Genomic DNA, 18,889 nt, shown 5'->3' with positions numbered 1-18,889 from the left:
TACGACTCAAACTGTGCGCAATAGGCTGCATGATGCGCAACTTCACTCCCGACGTCCATGGCGAGGTCCACCTTTGCAACCACGATTCCATGTAGCGAGGAATAGATGGGCTCGACCACATGCCGAATGAACTGCTCAGTACTGATATCACTTTCTCTTCACCGACGAGTGTCAGATATTTGTTCAACTAGACAATCGTCGGAGACGTGTTTGGAGGCCGCCCGTTCAGGCTGAACGCCTTAGACACACTGTCCAGCAAGTGCAGCAAAATGGAGGCTCCCTTCTGTTTTGGGGTGGCATTATGTGGGGCCGTCGTACGCCGGTGGTTCTCATGGAAGGCGCCGTAACGGCTGTGCGATACGTGAATGCCATCCTGCGACCGATGGTGCAACGATACCGGCAGCATATTGGCGAAGCATTCGTCTTCATGGACGACAATTCGCGCCCCCATCGTGCACATCTTGTGAATGACTTCCTCCATGATACCGACATCGCTAGACTGGAGATGCCAGCATGTTCTCCAGACATGAACCCCATCGAACATGCCTGGGATAAACTGAAAAGGGCTGTTCATGGACGACTTGACCCCGCAACCACTCTCAGGGGTCTACGCCGAATCACCGCTGAGGAGTGGGACAATCTGGACAAACAGTGTGTTGATTAACTTCTGGATATACATCTAAATCTACATGGATACTCTGCAAATCGCGTTTAAGTACCTGGCAGAGGGTTCATCGAACAACCCTCAAAATTCTCTATTATTCCAGTCTCGTATAACTCGCGGAAGGAACGAACACCTATATCTTTCAGCACGAACTCTTTTTTCCTTATTTTATCGTGGTGATCGTTTCTCCCTGTATAGGTCGGTGTCAATTAAATATTTTCGAATGAGAAAGTTGGTGATTTGAATTTTGTGACAAGTTTCCACCGCAACGAGAAACGCCTTTCTTTCCATTATGTCCAACCTAAATTGATAGTGTGCTACGATGAATACAAGGATGCACCAACGCAGGAGGTCGTGCTACTGGGCATATGAGGTACCGGTGCGCACAGAAATCTGGACCACCACCTCTTAAGGTCTTGCTTTATGGTAGTACAAGATGCAATGTGTGGTTTTCATGAGCAATAAAAAGGGAAGAAACGATGTTTACGTTGATCTCTATTCCAGTTTTCTGTACAGGTTCCGGAAATCTCGGAACCGAATTGATGCAAAACTTCCTTTGATGTGCGTGTGTGTATATATATAAAGTAGACTGTATGTTTGCATATATGTATGAACGTCCCAGGTCTCCTTCGAAAGCCCTGAATCGATTTCAATAGAATGTGAGGCAGAAACAGCAATCTTCTCAAGTGTCAATATTTATAACCCCCTAGCTACAGCAGAAGTGCAAATATGGGTAAATATGGGTAAAGGAGTTCTTTTATCCCTTTCTATGTTGGCCGTCAAGCATGTTGTTTGGGAATAGTATCAGCCTGAATTATCAACGTGCTTTACAGGGAAACTTGTACATCAGGGGTAAGGAACAGTTTTGAAGTTCACAGTTTGGAAGCTCCTGTGCATGACAGATGTGACTGGAATGTGTGTTGTGTTGGAATAACATTGAACTGTCATATAAACCTGATTTGCAGGGCACCCTACATGTCAGGGAAAAATAAATTATTTTCAAGCATCTAGCACATGGGCTGCCCTGCACAACATGCATGTAATGGGAGTAGTTTTTTCCTGCTTTATCGATATGCTTTACAGTAGCTAAACACGCAGATGGAGATGGATGAGCAGAGAGAGGGGGGAGGATATTGAGTATTTGGTGAACCAAGACAGAGGGATGTTGGACAGGCAGAGTGTGAAGGAGAATGAGATGAACAGAGAGAGAGGCTAGGAGACGATGGATAGATAGGAGGAAAGAGGAGCAGTACAGTACAAAGATAGGAGGGAGGTGAAGATGGTCAAAGGGGAAGGAGGTGTGTCATCCAAGTAGTATTTGTGTGCCTTACATGGATGTACATCTCGATGGGCAGAGCTAACCAGAGAGAGAGGGGTACGATAAAATAGATTGTGGGAGATGGCGAGGAATGAGGTGGGCAGAGACATTGTGAAGTAGGATGAGACAGATCTAGAATGGGGGCAGAGCTGCTGGAACAGAGAGAGGGTCAGGTGGAGAGGTCATAGACATAGAGTAGTGCAGTTAAAGATGTATTTAGAGAGGTGGAAGAGGAGATAGATAAAGAGAGGGGAGGAAGATGTGGACACAGAGAGTGGGAAGAGTGAGTGACACAGGAGGCAGATGGGAGATATATATAAAGGCAGAGGATAGGTGGAAAAAGAAGAGGGATGAGGACGAGATGGGTGGAGTGAGGGAGTATAGATAGAGGGATTGAGAAGGAAGGTACAGCTAGAGAAAGGGACTACAGGAGATCGACAATGGAGAGAACATTGAGAGTAAGAGACTTTGGGGGGGGGGGGAGTGGCCACGAGATGAACAGGTAGATGTGGGTAGATGAGACGCGCAGAAAGATGGGGTGAGGGCAAGGTGGAGAAAGAGAGTGGGGATGAGGAGATGTGTGCATTACACTTATCAAATATATACACAAGCAAAGCTATGCGGAAAAGTCTAGCACACACACACAAACTAACACACACACACACACACACACACACACACACACACACACACATATATATATATATATATATATATATATATATATATATATATATATATATATATATATATGAGATTTGGATGTTATGACTGTGTATATCTAACATCTCCTCCTAAACCACTGAATAGCTTTCCACCAAATTCGTTATATGAGTACATAATGTTTGCTATATGAGAGTCAGCACTGTGGAAGTTAGAACCTCCCAGCTCCCACAGGAGGAGAGACATGGGCTAAATGTGTTTTTCTGCACCTAAGATGTAGGCTTCCTTTCGTAACAAGTGAGCGAGTAGTACCACAAATACTTTTCAGGGCCTACAAGTGCAAATAGGTTTGACTGTGGAGAAAGGGGGGGGGGGGGGTAGGTGATGGATAGTAAAATGGTTCAAATGGCTCTGTGCACTATGGGACTTAAACATCTGAGGTCATCAGTCCCCTACAACTTAGAACTACTTAAACCTAACCAACCTAAGGACATTACACACATCCATACCCGAGGCAGGATTCGATCCTGCGACCGTAGCGGTCGCGCGGTTCCTGACTGAAGCGCCAAGAACCGCTCGACCGATGGATATTAAGAGAGGCTCATATGGCTCTGAGCACTATTGGACAACATCTGAGGTCATCAGTCCTCTAGAACTTAGAACTAATTAAAACTAACTAATCTAAGGACATGCCACACATCCATGCCCTAGGCCGGATTCGAACCTGCGACTGTAGCGATCGCGCGGTTACAGACTGAAGCGCCTAGAACCGCTTGGCCACACTGGCCGGCAGAGGTGGAGGAGATAGAGAGAGTGGGAGAGAATGTGATGGACAGAGTGTGAAGAGGAGGTCATGGACAGAAAGAGAGGAGAGAAGGACATGGCCAGAGAGATTGCAGAAGAGGATGAGATGAACAGCGTAGGTTGGGGTGGTCGCAGAGGAAATTAACAGAGAGAGGGGGAGGGGAGGACATACAGAGAGGGGGAGGAGGAGCTACATAGGAAGAGTGGAGGACAATATGCTTACTATGTTGAGACAGAGAGGGAGGATAGCAGAAAGAGGATGGAGAATGAAATGGAGGGACAGAAGTAGTACGGACAAGAATATCGACAGATAGAGGTGGGAGGATTAGGTGGACAGGAGGATAGGGGCGGGGAAGGAACCGAACACACAGTGGAGGAGAACGAGGGAAGAGATGTGTGCAGTACAAGTGTACAAAGCACAAGCCGAGGGTAAGAAAACTGGTTAATGTGAAGCACTATCAATATCCAAACCATCGTATATGAATTCACATTAAGATGGAAATCAAAGAGAAGTTGTTCAGTATAGTGATATTTCACATTACTAAAATGTCGTGTGACTAGGGCCTCCCGTCGGGTAGACCGTTCGCCGGGTGCAAGTCTTTCGATTTGACGCCACTTCGGCGACTTGCGCATCGATGGGGATGAAATTATGATGACATCACAACATCCAGTCCCTGAAAGGAGAAAATCTCCGACTCTGAAAGGGAATCGAACCCGGACCCTTAGGATTGACATTACGTCGCGCTGACCACTCAACTACTGAGGGCGTACATTACTAAGATGAAAAGGAGAAAATGAATGGCGTGATTGAAACAGTAATTGCAGGTCGATAGTCTTGTGAGGACATGTCAATTTGTGAGAGGAATGTCTGTGTGAGAGAAGGCCCTGGGCTCGAGTCCCTGTCAGGCACACTGTTTTAATCTGTCACGAACGTTCAAAAAGGCAAAATGAAACAACAGCCATAAAATCGCTTTTAGAATTGTTGACTAATTGCAGCACAAACTAATTCTTCCACGATTATAGAAGCATCACATTATAATCTCTTGTTAATTGAAACACAAGTTACTGGCAGTAAAAACTAGCACACAGCCACTAAAAACGTTACTCTATGTAAAGTATCAGCTCAGGAATAATTTATTAAATTTACACAGAATTTACGTTCCAAATATGACAGGAAGCAATATGTGTGTTAATCGCTGTGATGTAGTCTCAAATTGTTTTCTTTGCTCTACAGGAACTTAATTTTTATCCTAGAATCGGCTTCATCCAGGTAGTGAAACCGAAGGGACGTTAAGAAGCCGAAGGGTCTACGATTCAAGAAGACCCGAAAGAAATCGCTAGTTCTTCTTCTTCTCCACCAACAACACCAGCCGTCTCGCATGGAGAGGAATAGCGAAAAGAGAAGGCAAAAAGTTGGAAGTTTATTTGCATATAAATTGCCTTGCGCAAGTTTCGAGTGAGAAGATATTGGTTTGGACCCTTTGATGTTATCCGGGTAATCGATTGGCGCACTGCTCGGCTAGTGCTAGTAAACCGCAGGCACCACTCTGAGGCACGTTTTCCGTTAGGGCTGCGAGGTAGCGGATACTGGCCGGTCACTAGGCTAACTGCTGAACTCGAGTACGTTAACTAACAGCTTTTTGTAAGGTACTGCTTTGTAACTCACAAAGGAAAGATGAATATGTTTCCTTTTACAGGCAGTTTCAACAAACTGCTTCTTTTCTGAACTGTTAATAGATTTAGGCATGGTTTACTCATTTCTTCTCAACAGCGACAAAAAGGAGTTTGTAGCGTTCTTGTACCTTCCTTGTCACTTTATCCTGCTTAAGAGAAGTAATTTGTTCCAAATTTCTTCTTTAGCCTATAAACTTTCAAGTTCTTGTTTACTTATTCCACCTTTCTCATAGCCACCTCTGTAACAGTCCACAGTAATTTCTTTACATTCTGTTATAAGTATTATTTATTGTTGCTATTATAATGTACTTTGCGATTGCCATTATCAGACAATGGAATGTGAAACATCATCTTTCTTTTCAGTCTAGTGTCTTTATATGAGGGTTGAATGAAAAGTAATGCATCCACCTTCGTTAATTGGGTTTGAATGGGACTATTTTAGTAAATCAAAAGCAGATATAATCCTCGGAATGTGATCTATAATTACCAATATTCACGTTTCCACATAATCACCAGCCAGTTGGATTCATTTCTGCCAACGATGAACTAGTTTTTTGAAGACGTCACGAAAGAAGTCGACACTCTGTTTCCGCAATTACAGTCTCGTAGTCCTCTCAACGTCTTCATCAGAAGCACAATGATCTCCCCGCAGATCGTCTTTCACAATCGGGAACAGATGGAAGTCAGACGGTGCTAAACCTGGACTGTATAGAGGATGTCGTACGGTGGTGAGATTCGGTCTCTGAAGTTCTGCTGTGGAGGCACGTGAAGTGTGTGGTTTGGCATTGTCATGTTGCAGGAAGACATTTCTCTTTTCCTTTCGGACCCTTGTTAGCCGTCGTTTCAGAGTTCGCAGCGTTGTGATGTAACGCTCTGAATTTATTGTTGTTCCACGATCAAGAGGATCAATATGGATAACACCATCTGCGTCCAAGAACACTGTGGCCATGATTTTTCCAGCTCAGGGCTTCCTCTTGAATTTCTTTTCTGGGGCGAGGCTTTGTGCCGATATTCCACAGACGGACGTTTCGTCTCCGGGTCGTAATGGTGTACCCACGTTTCGTGTCCTGTCATAAATGAATGGGGAAAGACGTCACCTTCATTCTCGTAACGCGAGAGGAGTTCCTGGCAAATTTCAAGTCTGTGTGCTTTCATTTCAGGAGTCAGCACCCGGAGTACCCATCTTGCACAGATCTTCCGATAACCAAGCAAAGCAATAATGTGCCCCAAACATTCTTATGAAATGCCGATTGTGCTTGCGATTTCGATCTGAGTGATACGACGATCGTCCTGAATCAATCCGTCAACATTTTTCTTGTGAAACTCTGTGGTTGCTGTCACAGGACGTCCAACTCTTTGTTTGCCACGCAGGTCAGATGTTCCCGCCTCAACATCGTTAAACTTACTCGCCCAACGTCGCACAGTACTCACATCAACACAATCACCATTAACTGCTTTCATTCTCTGATGAATCTCCTTTGGGGGTGACACCTTCTGCTGTCAAGAATTCAATTACTGCACCTTGTTTAGGTTGCATTGACCCACTGTGTGCGGAGGGTTCCATACTTCACACTGCAACAACGCTACCGCTCAATGCTAAGGCTTCTCGCCAACTGGAGCCGCAGAGAAGAGGCTACGGAACAGTCCAGTACGTGCCACATACCAATGCTGCCAACTGTTGAAGAGTTACGAAGGTGGAGGCATTACTTTTCAGTCAAACCTCGTAGATAAAATTAGCAACGCCCACACATAAGTGTTCAGTTTTTTATTGTCATTTGACATTCTACGTAACCTCGTGTTACATATCATAGAATACATCTTTTCTGTCTTCTTGAACCCACCAAAAATCGTCAACTTAAATAAGTGTGTATGACCTCTTAACTCCTTGAGGTAGTCCTTTCATACATGAAGACAGCGATGAAAAATCATGTCAAGAATGAATACATCTACGAACTTATTCTTTTAGGTGTTTTCTGGACGGTTCAAGGACAGAAACCTGAAAAAAAGACATGCACCTCTAGTAATGTAAACAGAATATTGCAGAAGACTCTATTCGTAGGAGGTACCATGCGAGGAGCATTTCTACAAAAGAGATAATGAATGATATGATATGCATGCACAAGTCCAATCGTAACGTAAAATGAACTGCTTCAGTTACGAGAATGAAACTGATAGGAATAAAGGAACTACGATGGTTTGGCTGTAGAGATACAACTCAAGACAACAGAGAGATAACAATGTAATGATAACGATGATTATTAGAAATTTCTTCAGGAGGAAAGTAATGAAACTGTTGCCTGTAATCGCCCGAAAACTGTAGAAATTGTTGTTCAAAATGGCTCCGAGCACCATGCGACTTAACTTCTGAGGTCATCAGTCGCCTAGAACTCAGAACTAATTAAACCGAACTAACCTAAGGACATCACACACATCCGTGCCGGAGGCAGGATTCGACCCTGCGACCATAGCGGTCTCTCGGCTACAGACTGTAGCGCCTAGAACCGCACGGCCACTCCGGCCGGCAGAAATTGCTGTCTTTATTGTTACCAGTAGGACAACTCTGCCTCGATATCCTTGCAGACGCACTTTATTTTTGAAACTTTGTATCATTTATTGGATGCATCGGTTCAGACCGGATCACGACCATTGCCCCATGTCTTTTTGAAGGACACACAGCTGTCCATCACAACTCAGGACGCACCTTCACAGATTCTATTCACCCAGTACACTACATAAGCTGTGAAGACTCAATGGTACCAACTTAAGTCCGTAAGAGCATTGTCCGTAAAAGGCAACAGTGTCGGTTCAAGATACGGCACTGCTCAAAGTTTGAATCTGTCGCGAGGGACTTACAGCGTAGTGTGGACTCCACTGTCGAGTTTGGTATTTGTGCTGCCTGTTTAATCCTATTGTCATGTTTATCTGGAGTGAACGTCGAGGCAGCTATTCCGACGTGTCAGACCACACACGGTGTGAGATTCACAAGATCAACAATGTATTCGTGTTAAGAAGTTCGTATGAGGACGACCGTGGCAACCTGAGGGTAAACAGTGAATTAATTTGTTTGCCAGACCACATGATTGAGAGGCTAGCTTCCATCATCATTATTCACAATTCATGAAGGAACATGTAGGGTGGTGACAGAGACAACATTCGTATCGGTCAGCTGACTATCTTCCGCGGGATCGTGTGAGTGCAATGAAGCCCCAGAACAGACTGCGAGGAGTTTCTGCGAACTACCCAATCATTCTTATCAGGTTGGTGGATATGAAGCGGCAATAGGAAAACGCTGTAACATTAATGTGTTATTGTCTTCAGCGACTCGATAGCCGTTGGACAGAAATCTCGCTAAAATGAGTCCTCTGGTCCAAGTAACGAAGATTCGATAGCAAACTACTGTGTCAACATTCACTCTACAGGTGTTTGGAAGATCTTGCCTCTACACTAATTACTTGTGTACACTGATTGGTCTGTTTCACTGCTAGTCAACAACTAAAGGTACTCCTTGCAGGAGAATATCAATCTTTAACAGAATAAATTTTCTGCTCTAGTTTCTGCAGTGGTGTGCATGGCTAACGTTACAGATCCCCTAGAGTAGACCACTAGCAGACTGAATACCGACTGATGAACGCCTCATCCTTGACTAAGGACTTTTCGGTACAGCCAGGGACGAACGAGCCCTCTAACATGAACAAGAATTGAGATGCAGTTACTATCATACTCTCTCAACTGGGGTTCATCTTAGGCCAAGATTTTTTCTTGAAACATGGCATGGCTGATTTGTTACATTGTCCAGTTCGGCCGCTTCCCCACTAACGATCAAGACGTCGACAGGAAGATATAATTAACCACTGTTTCCTTTTTTTCCTCCTTCATAATATACACCGACAAGCCAAAAAATTGTGACCACTGTCCACAGCAAGGTTAGATGCTTTCTTGTAGCGTTGAGGGGGGAAATGACGCAGTAAGAAAAGTATCTAAGCGCAGTAGAGACGGATTGGGGATTGCTCTAGAGAAAATATGTGCTGCAAATGGAGAAATCCATTCGCATAAGGGACTTCCCTAAAGAGCAGATTATTGTTACGCAGAACCTACGAACGAGTATCTCGAAAATGGCGAAGCTGGACGAATGTTCACGTCCTACTGTTGAGCATCTACGGAGAGTTGTAGAAGGGGAATGAAACTACCACTAGGCGCTAAGTGGTTGGACGTTCTCAACTCTACACAGAACGTGGGGTTTTTAGGCTTGTCTACTCTGTAAAGTAAGATACGTGACGATCTGTGGCACCTCTAGCGAAAGAGCACAATGTCTGTGGACACACATGTGTTTCGGAGCACACCATTCAGGGCACACCGTTGAACAAGGGCTCCGCAGCAGACGTCCCCTGCGTGCTCACATGTTGGCCCAAAGTTGTAGTTGGCTAGAGATCATCGACATTGGACCGTGTATCAGTGGAAACGTGTCAGCTCTTCGGATGAAACACGATTTGGCTGCACCGACTCGATGGTCGTCTCTACAAATGCCGTCATCTAGGTCAACGGCTGCTCGAAACGTGCAGTGCGCCACGGACGCAGGCTTCTGGAAGCAGCATTACGCTATGATCGACATTCTCCTGTGCATGCTTCGGCCTGTGGTACGAGTCACTGGATCAGCTACGGACCACCTGCATCCCTTCGTGCTTGATGTCTTTCCTAACGACGATCTCATTTTTCGGCGGTGTACTTGTCCGTGTCTCGCAGCCACAACCGTGCTACATTGGTTCGAGGAGCATGATAGTGGCGTTAACGTCTTGGCAACCAAATTCGCCTGATGTGAATGCGATGGTTCCCGTCTGGATCACTGTCGAGTCCCCTCACCTCGTACACAAATCGGCGGCCAGTTATATACGGGAATTACATGACTTGCGCACAGACACCTGGTGCCACCTATCTCCATAAATGTGCTACAGAACTGTAGAATCGATGATGAGCCGAATCTGTGATATATTGGATTACTAAGATAGCCCAACAAGCTATGAGGCAGGTGGTCATAATGTTTTGGCTTGACATTGTATTTTATTTGACAGTGTATAATCACCATAAGAAATTAAAAATTATCTTGTCGCAATGTGAGTTGTTAGCCGTGCTGCGGCTCGCGTTGGTGCCATGTGTAGCTTTCTGCCAGACCGTATCGTTTAGTTGGCATGGTTGCGTTGTTTGTCTTCTTCTCGTGTTCACTGGCGCTACTCGGTTTCGTTGGCGTTGCCTGTCCGCCAGTGGCAGCAGCGGGGCTTATCGATATATAGTTCTGCTGCCTTATCTTTGGGGCAACCTCGTGCTTCTTCCGGGTGGTGTGAGTGAGGAGTTCGGTTGGGGACGCAGGAGCAGCGAAGTCCGTGCAGAGGGACAACTCGCCGGGACCGCTGGCGGCGTGTATGGACTGCCGGATCGAAGGACAGTTGTCACGAGGGATGCTGCATGTTTAAGTTGAGTGCATTGCAAATCGCGTAGAGAAACCTCCACCATTGTGAAACCTCGCGATTTTCCAGTGACTTGGGTTCATGTTGCTGCTCGTAGTGTCGCCGAGGCGAAAAGCAGCGAGTCGAGTACCTGGGGAAGGCGGATCTGATTAGCCTTCCTGAGCTTCCAATTACTATCTACTATTTTCGGCTTCTTACATTGTTAAGTTCAACCAGCGATATTTTTCTGTCTTCTGGCCGCTAACTCCCCAGTTACCTGCCCTGGGGGTTAGTGTATGTAATGGCAGTGTACGTTTCTTCGCCTTCCCGCCGCTGTCCGGTAAGGCGTGTACGTTTGACAGCTTCTTGATTGTAGGTTGGGTGGCGTTCGTCTATCTTAGTGGTAATAATTCCTTCTTGTTACGGGCGCTCTTATTCTGCGAGTGGAGTCCATACCGCCGGTTCCGGCTTTGGCGTAATCTTACATCTTGCATTTGTTTTTCTGGATGTCAGGTAGCCTCACCAAGATTATCATTAGTCGCTCGTTACACTGCCACTAGTCCGAGTTACCATCTTGTGATCTGAATTCAACTCTTGTCTGCCTCTCTCTTCCTCACGAAAGGGTTTTTGGTGTCACCCACTCGGAGGTCGATTGCTGGAGCACCGTCTGTCACTGGCCCTTGTGTTTTATTTTATTATTGTAGTATTAAGTTACAATTATTTGTCTCACCTGTTTGATGATCTGTTTTCTTTTTTTAAATTAACTTTTGCTATGCCATTCGCCGTTTGACAGTATATTGGCTAAAAATTTTATAATTGCCATTCTGGCGTTAAAGGCCTTCAGCCGATAGAGTGGTTACTTGCCTTAAAATTCTGATTGCGACCATATTGATTTGTCTTCAAAATTATTGGCTCTCTGTATTTTATGTATCTATTAAATATCAAATAATTGCCATTTTTCGCGTTAAAGGCCTTCAGCCGTGATTGTGGTTACTTGCTTTAAAATTCTGGTTGCTATCATGTTTGCTTGTTTTCCAAAATTATTTGCTATCTGTATTTTATATATGTTCGTTAAATTTTTTGTAATGGCCACTCTGGCGTTAAGGGCCTTCAGCAGTGATTGTGGTTAATTGTTTTAAAATTCTGATTGTGGTCACATTGGGTTATTTTCAAAAATTATTTGCTGTCTGTATTTCAAGTATGTTTGCAAAAATTTTTAATATTGGAATTTTGAGCGTTAAAGGCCTTCAGCCGTGATTGTGGTTACGTGCCTTAAAAGTCCGATTGCGACCACATTGGCTTGTTTTCAAAAACTATTTACTAAGATAAATGAGTGAAATTGCAAAGAAAACCAATAGTAAATGATTCGGGCCTCGTCCACAATCGTAACCCAATCCTGCTGATTGATAACTCCAGTGGAAAACGGAAAGTCATGAGGTAGATACACCATGGCTGCATCGGAAATTGATGAGAGGGTAACGAATAGTTGCTTAGTGGAGTTAATAGGAACCATGTACCAATCTTGAAACGGCTTAGTCGTAACAATTGTATATGACCCAGAAATAATGGTATGCTGTTTCGACTACCGTTACAAAATGGTGTAGCTGATTCCAGCAACTGGCGTAATTAATTGAAGTTTCAGCCATATTGTGTTTTATATTTCGAGAGACTGGGAGACATGTTCAAAAGTAAAATCTGAACATCAGTGAACTGTAATATATACTCAAAAATTTTCAACGAAGGCAAACTATTGCAACTGCCTACTGCGCCCATCTGGATGAGCAATCGCAATGCAATATTTAGTGACAGATACTGTATCTAATATCATGACACCGCACGGGGAAGTGGGATACACGGTCGAATGTGAACTATGTAAATTGTTGAAGAAAAAACATGTGAGATGAAACCATATTACGTGTACGACGTTGACCTAACATAGTTCGTGGTTGCTAAAAACGTGGGAAGTGTGGGATATGAAAAACATCCATCAATGACAATGTGGAAAATACGCATAATATGTTACTGTTACAAGGTTCGTGTGGATGAAGACGTGTTTACGTATAACTAACTTTAACCTAGTCCAAGCGCTATTCTTGGCTCTTAAGCTTCTTACACATTGCAAAAGCTAAGAACAACAACATTTAGAATGAAATATTCATTGAAAAAACTGAATTAAATGTCATTTCACCACAATAAATTGTGTCGGGGTGGCCGAGGGGTTCTAGGCGCGACAGTCTGGAACCGCTCGACCGCTACGGTCGCAGGTTCAAATCCTGCCTCGGGCATGGATGTTTGTGATGTCCTTAGGTTAGTTAGGTTTAAGTAGTTCTAAGTTCTAGGAGACTGATGACCTCAGAAGTTAAGTCCCATAGTGCTCAGAGCCATTTGAACCACAATAAACTGTACTCATTTGCTTCCTTAAAACACAGCCTTGTGTTCTAAAAGCAATTATGACAAAACTGGTTTACACGAAACGGATGTACACGTTGCAACAAACAATCTACTGAGGTTAAACGCAAGCGATCCTAATAAGAGCATCTGGAAAAGCGTGTTGTCAATTTGCGAAAGCTAAAACAAATTCTGAGCAATTATTCTAATCTACATTAGTTTCAGAGGAGTTGTTGGGCTTCCGTTTATTACAAATAAATTTTGTAATTTTTCTGAGGACTGTTGTTTACTACCATAGATTGTAAAGATTTCAGAGCATTTCAGAGCATTCTTCAATCGAAATATCGAATGGTTGACACTATCTTCTATCGTCCGCTGTTTGGATTTTACTTGACCAGATGATGCAGGCAAAAGAAAGTGCCAGGACGGCGATAGCGGGTCGAGGGGAGATAAGGCGACCGAGTCGCTGATCCGAACCCATGTTTATCGAAAAAACATCTTCTTCAACTGGACGTTGTCCGGCGGAACGAAAGGGCGGCGGTCGATTTCTCATTTCCTGTTCGTCGGAGAAGTTTATGTCACCATTCTGCAGCAAACTCACTTTAAACGTGAAACGAGACTTCACTGTTTTTCCTCAGCGCTGATACGAGCAGCTATCACGTGTTAAGATTTCTCATTTAATACGTAAGTCTTGCATGTAATAGTAGGCAGTAGATACGGTGTTGTTACTTCCTAGAGGACAGTTGCGTGTTTCAGGCATAACAAGCCTGCACTTTCTTACCGTGGCGTGGTGCTAACGTCATCGGCCTAAGTGGAAGGTATTGCGGGGGCACACGCAGCAGACAGTAGTTAGATAAGGTCTATTCGTGACAAATAAGATGGAGAGAATCCCCGAGATTCTGAATTACTGCCGGCCGAAGTGGCCGTGCGGTTAAAGGCGCTGCAGTCTGGAACCGCAAGACCGCTACGGTCGCAGGTTCGAATCCTGCCTCGGACATGGTTGTTTGTGACGTCCTTAGGTTAGTTAGGTTTAACTAGTTCTAAGTTCTAGGGGACTAATGACCTCAGCAGTTGAGTCCCATAGTGCTCAGAGCCATTTGAACCATTTTTCTGAATTACTACTCACCATTCACAAAGCCTGGACACCGAGAGCCATTTCTCACCTATTTTGATATGATTTCCATTTCGCACCTTCGACGTCCTGAGTAAACATGGCGATCCTTAAATTATATTCAGGGAGACGGTATGTTTTGCTCTCCACTATCATTCAAATTATATCTTATATTCGCCTGAAATTCAGACGGAAAGATTCTGCTATCATTTTAAATGTTTCGCCAAATATTTTTGACATGAATGTGCATCAAAAGAAGGAGTATGTTACCAGACATTCTAGCGCAAAAATCTGACGCTCTTCTACATCTACATCCATACTCCGCAAGCCACCTGACGGAGTGTGGCGGAGGGTACCTTCAGTACCTCTATCGGTTCTCCCTTCTATTCTACTCTCGTATTGTTCGTGGAAAGAAAGATTGTCAGTATGCCTGTGTGTGGGCTCTAATCTCTCGGATTTTATCTTCATGGTCTCTTCGCGAGATATACGTAAGAGGGAGCAATATACTGCTTGACTCCTCGGTGAAGGTATTTCTCGGAATTTCATCAAAAGCCCGTACCGAGCTTCTGAGCGTCTCTCTTGCAGTGTCCTCCACTGGAGTTTATCTATTATCTCCGTAACGCTTTCGCGATTATTAAATGATCCTGTAACGAAGCGCGCTGCTCTCCGTTGGATCTTCTCTATCTCTTCTATCAACCCTATCTGGTACTGATCCCACACCGGTGAGCAGTATTCAAGCATTGGGCGAACAGTTGTACTGTAACCTTCTTCCTTTGTTCTCGGACTGCATTTCCTTAGGATTCTTCCAACGAATCTCAGTCTGTCATCTACTTTACCGATGACTAGTTTTATATGGTCATTCCATTTTAAATCACTCCTAATGACTACTCCCAGATAATCTATGGAATTAACTGCTTCCAGCTGCTGACCTGCTATACAGCTCTTGTCTACATTGAGACTCAATTGCCATTCCCTGTAACATGCGTCAGTTCGTTGCAGATCCTCCTGCATTTCAGTACAATTATCCATTGTTACAACCTCTCGATATACCACAGCCTAATCCGCAAAAAGTCTCGGTGAACTTACTATGTTATCCACAAGGTCATTTATTGATATTGTGAATAGCAACGGTCCTACGACACTCCCCTGCGGCACACCTGAAATCACTCTTACTTCGGAAGACTTCTCTCTATTGAGAATGACATGTTGCGTTTTGTTATCTAGGAACTCTTCAATCCAATTACACAATTGGTCTGATAGTCCATATACTCTTACATTGTACATTAACCGACTGTGGGGAACTGCGCCTTGCGGAAGTCAAGAAACACGGCATCTACCTGGGGAACCGTGTCTATGGACTTCTGAGTCTCGTGGACGAATAATGCGAGCTGGGTTTCACACAATCGTCTTTTTCGAAACCCATGCTGATTCCTACAGAGTAGATTTCTAGTTTCCAGAAAAGTCATTATACTCGAACATAATACGTGTTCCAAAATTCTACAACTGATCGACGTTAGAGATACATGTCTATAGTTCTGCACATCTGTTCGACGTCCCTTCTTGAAAACGGGGATGACCTGTGCCTTTTCCAATCCTTTGGAACGCTACGCTCTTCTAGAGACCTACTGTAGGTACACCGCAGCAAGAAGGGGGGCAAGTTCCTTCGCGTACTCTGTGTAAAATCGAGCTGGTATCTTGATCGTTAGTAGCTGAATGAAATGCTCTAAGACCGAAAGAAGAGAAGAAGAGGTTAAGTGGTTTGTAAGTGCAAATTTTGTTTCCCTTTCTCTTGTGTAGAGTCAGACTGGTTACAGAAGCCGATCACAGTGGTAACAGCCATCCTGTATAATGAACGGGAAGCAGGTAATAGAGATGGCCAAAAAGAAGTGGGGAACTATTTCACGTTAGTGTCAGGTTTGGGGGCCTTGTTGACAGGAAAGGGAAGCAGGATAGTACAACGAACACTGTGTCTCCTACATACGTTACTTAAATACTGCTCGACGTTACCACACAAGCGACAACACTGCCTCACAGAGAGTACCACTGAGACCTTTTTTTTATTTTCAATTTAGTCCCCTTGTAGATGGATGCACTTGGTCCAACAATGTTCCAGTGCCTTGATCCCAACTCGAAAATGAGTTTTCTCCAGGCCTGCAAAATAGTTGTCAACTCCGGCTATCAATTATTCGTTTGAAGTTAGTCTTCGTCCACCAAGAAAAATTTTCAGTTTTGGGAACAGATGGATGTCTGACGGAGCCATATCAGGTGAATAAGGAGAATATGACAACAATTCATACATGTGTGCGGGCGCGTATTGTCTTGATGGAAGATGACTTTGTTCCTGGCTAAAGCCGGCCGGTGTGGCCGAGCGGTTCTAGGCAGTACAGTCTGGACCAGCACGACCCCTACGGTCGCAGGTTCGAATCCTGCCTCGGGCATGGATGTGTGTAATGTCCTTAGGTTAGTTAGGTTTAAGTAGTTCTAACTTCTAGGGGACTGATGACCTCAGACGTTAAATCCCATAGTCCTCAGAGCCATTTGAACCATTTTTCCTTGCTAAACCCGGTGTTTTTGCGTATCATTTGTTACAATTTGTCCAGGGGATTATCATAGTATTCTCCACAAATTTTTAGCCCAGTGGGGAGATAATCTACCAACAGAAACAGCTTCGCATCCCAGAACACTGATGCCATGACCTTTCCCGCCCAAGGAATTGTCTTTGTTTTCTTTGGTGGCGGAGAATCAGCATGTTTCCACTGCTTTGACTGTTTTTTTTGTCTGTGGGGTATAATTGTGCATCCAAGTTTCATCTTTGGGCACAAACCGGCTCAAACAATCTTGTTCGTTTCTCCTAAAACTGGCCAAACATTATTCCGATATGTCCATTCTCATGCGTTTTTGATCCAGCGTCAAGACTCGCGGCACCCATCTTGCAGATAACTTTTTCATTTCTAATTCTTCAGTTAAAGTGTGATATACCCTTTCAGATGACATCTGGCAAGCGTGATCAATTTCACGCACTTTCAACTGGGATCCTCCATGACCATTTTGTACACTTTTACAATGATTTCTGGAGTAGTGACACATCTTGGGCGACCACTGCGCGGATCATCATCTAAACTCTCCCGACCAAATTTAATTTCATTTGTCCACTTGGCAAAAGTTGAATATGAAGGAGCAGAGTCCACTAGTGTATTCTTCGGGAAATGGGCATGAATGTTGCTTTCATACCTTTCTTTACGAAGTACGTAATCACTGCTCGAATCTCGATTTTTTTCCATCTTCCCAAATCATTACGTGGCAACAATAACAGAGGCACATCACCGCCACAGCTCTCTCCCAAGGGCACTGACGCGGCACGAGTTCACAGGCAACTGTCCAATGAATATCACGTGAACAACTCGTTGCGCTAGCGCTGACCTCTCGTGGTGATTCCGTGAACTTTTCAAACCACCCTCGTACAACAGGAGCACTGCCTCACATGTTCATAGCCATAAACAATGTAACGTTCACAGAAACTGTTCTAGGCTACATCCAGCAATCTCGACGCACACATTAACATGGCGTACGAAAATACATATTGTCTCACAGTTACGTAGATAAAAGAACGCTACTGTCCTGGCGGAAGTTGGCATCTTTACTCCTCTCTGTTGTGCTGGTGTCCGTTCATGTAATGCGCTATCCTCTGCATGAAACATCCACAACATTGCCATTCGTGAGCAGTGCTTCTGGCCACTGAGTTGGCAAGGCACAAATCGCGACCCACACTCACAGCTTTGTGTATAGTGACAATAACACCACAATTTGTGAGTACTATTGTTATTTAAATGTAACAGATTTAGGTGATGCAATCCACTATCCTCTACGGCACAGGAGTAGTACGTTTCCAAGGGGAATCCTCAACATATTTGTAGTAAGGCGTCCGGAAGCCGTCAGCGTCCGCGGATCTTATCGTGCGTGGCTGCAGAAGCTGTAAAAGTTGGTAGTGCAGGTTGTCTACTTACAGTGTTGACAGTGGTCGCCGCTGGTGGCTGGCGGGCAGTGGCAGGTGCGTGGCTTGATGCACGTCCCTCCGTGCTGGCAGGCCGGCTCACACACCGCTGTAACAAGTGCAGTGGTAGAATCAAGCACAGTAACCTACATAATACAGTACACTACTTCTAAAATAAATTTGTGAGACATAGCAAGTAAATAGTCAGTAATAATCGAATTGACCCCCTCAGTCTTCGTGGACATACTGCACTGTTAGCACTGGATCCGAAAGTTGCCAAATATAATCCTGCCATGTGATGAAATTGTCATCCCGGGATTAAACTACCAAAGCGGAAATATTTGGTAGTGTCAAGTTGCTTTTCTGCTGATCACCAGTCTATTCGCCACACTCCATGTTGAAGTCCCAAACCTCTTCTCACCGTTTCAATAAGTGAGGTCGCGTTGAGACTGTTGACTATGACCTATCCGTACGTGGGAAAGTTAAGCCAAAAGCCGTCCTTGGACTTACGTAGCCTGTGTGTCCTAGGTAATATCACTAAGCGGATCGTCGACCAGTCCAGTAAGGGAACAGAATACACCAAATGGAAATGTGAAGTTTCAAAATTTGCGTTTCAGCAAACGTTCTCATAGGAAGATAACCCTGGCGTCGCAATGGCACTGAGCAGTAACTCAAAGAATTCGAAACAAATAAGTCGTCTGGTTCGGAAGGAGCCCCAATTTGGTTTTACCGAGAGTACTCTCTGGCATTGGTCCTAACTTAATTTGCATATAGCAAATCTCTCTCCCAGCGCAGAGTCCCAAGCGAATGGGAAAACCGAGTGGAAAAACAGAAAAAT

At 44.4% G+C, this 18,889-nt stretch overlaps 1 protein-coding gene across 1 annotated transcript in view; it reads right to left on the bottom strand.

The window, feature by feature from the left end:
* The window catches only part of LOC126260679 (delta-like protein 1), a 124,414-nt gene that overhangs the window by 18,425 nt on the left and 87,100 nt on the right, over positions 1-18,889 (bottom strand). The window contains exon 4 of the mRNA XM_049958013.1: positions 18,065-18,160. Coding sequence (XP_049813970.1) covers positions 18,065-18,160 — 96 coding nt within the window. The remainder of the gene's footprint in view (positions 1-18,064; positions 18,161-18,889) is intronic.

The sequence above is a fragment of the Schistocerca nitens genome, chromosome 5, assembly GCF_023898315.1.
Source record: "Schistocerca nitens isolate TAMUIC-IGC-003100 chromosome 5, iqSchNite1.1, whole genome shotgun sequence".
Taxonomy (NCBI): Eukaryota; Metazoa; Arthropoda; class Insecta; order Orthoptera; family Acrididae; genus Schistocerca; species Schistocerca nitens.
Note: the sequence above shows the minus strand (reverse complement) of the source record. Positions and strands in the feature narration are given on the sequence as shown.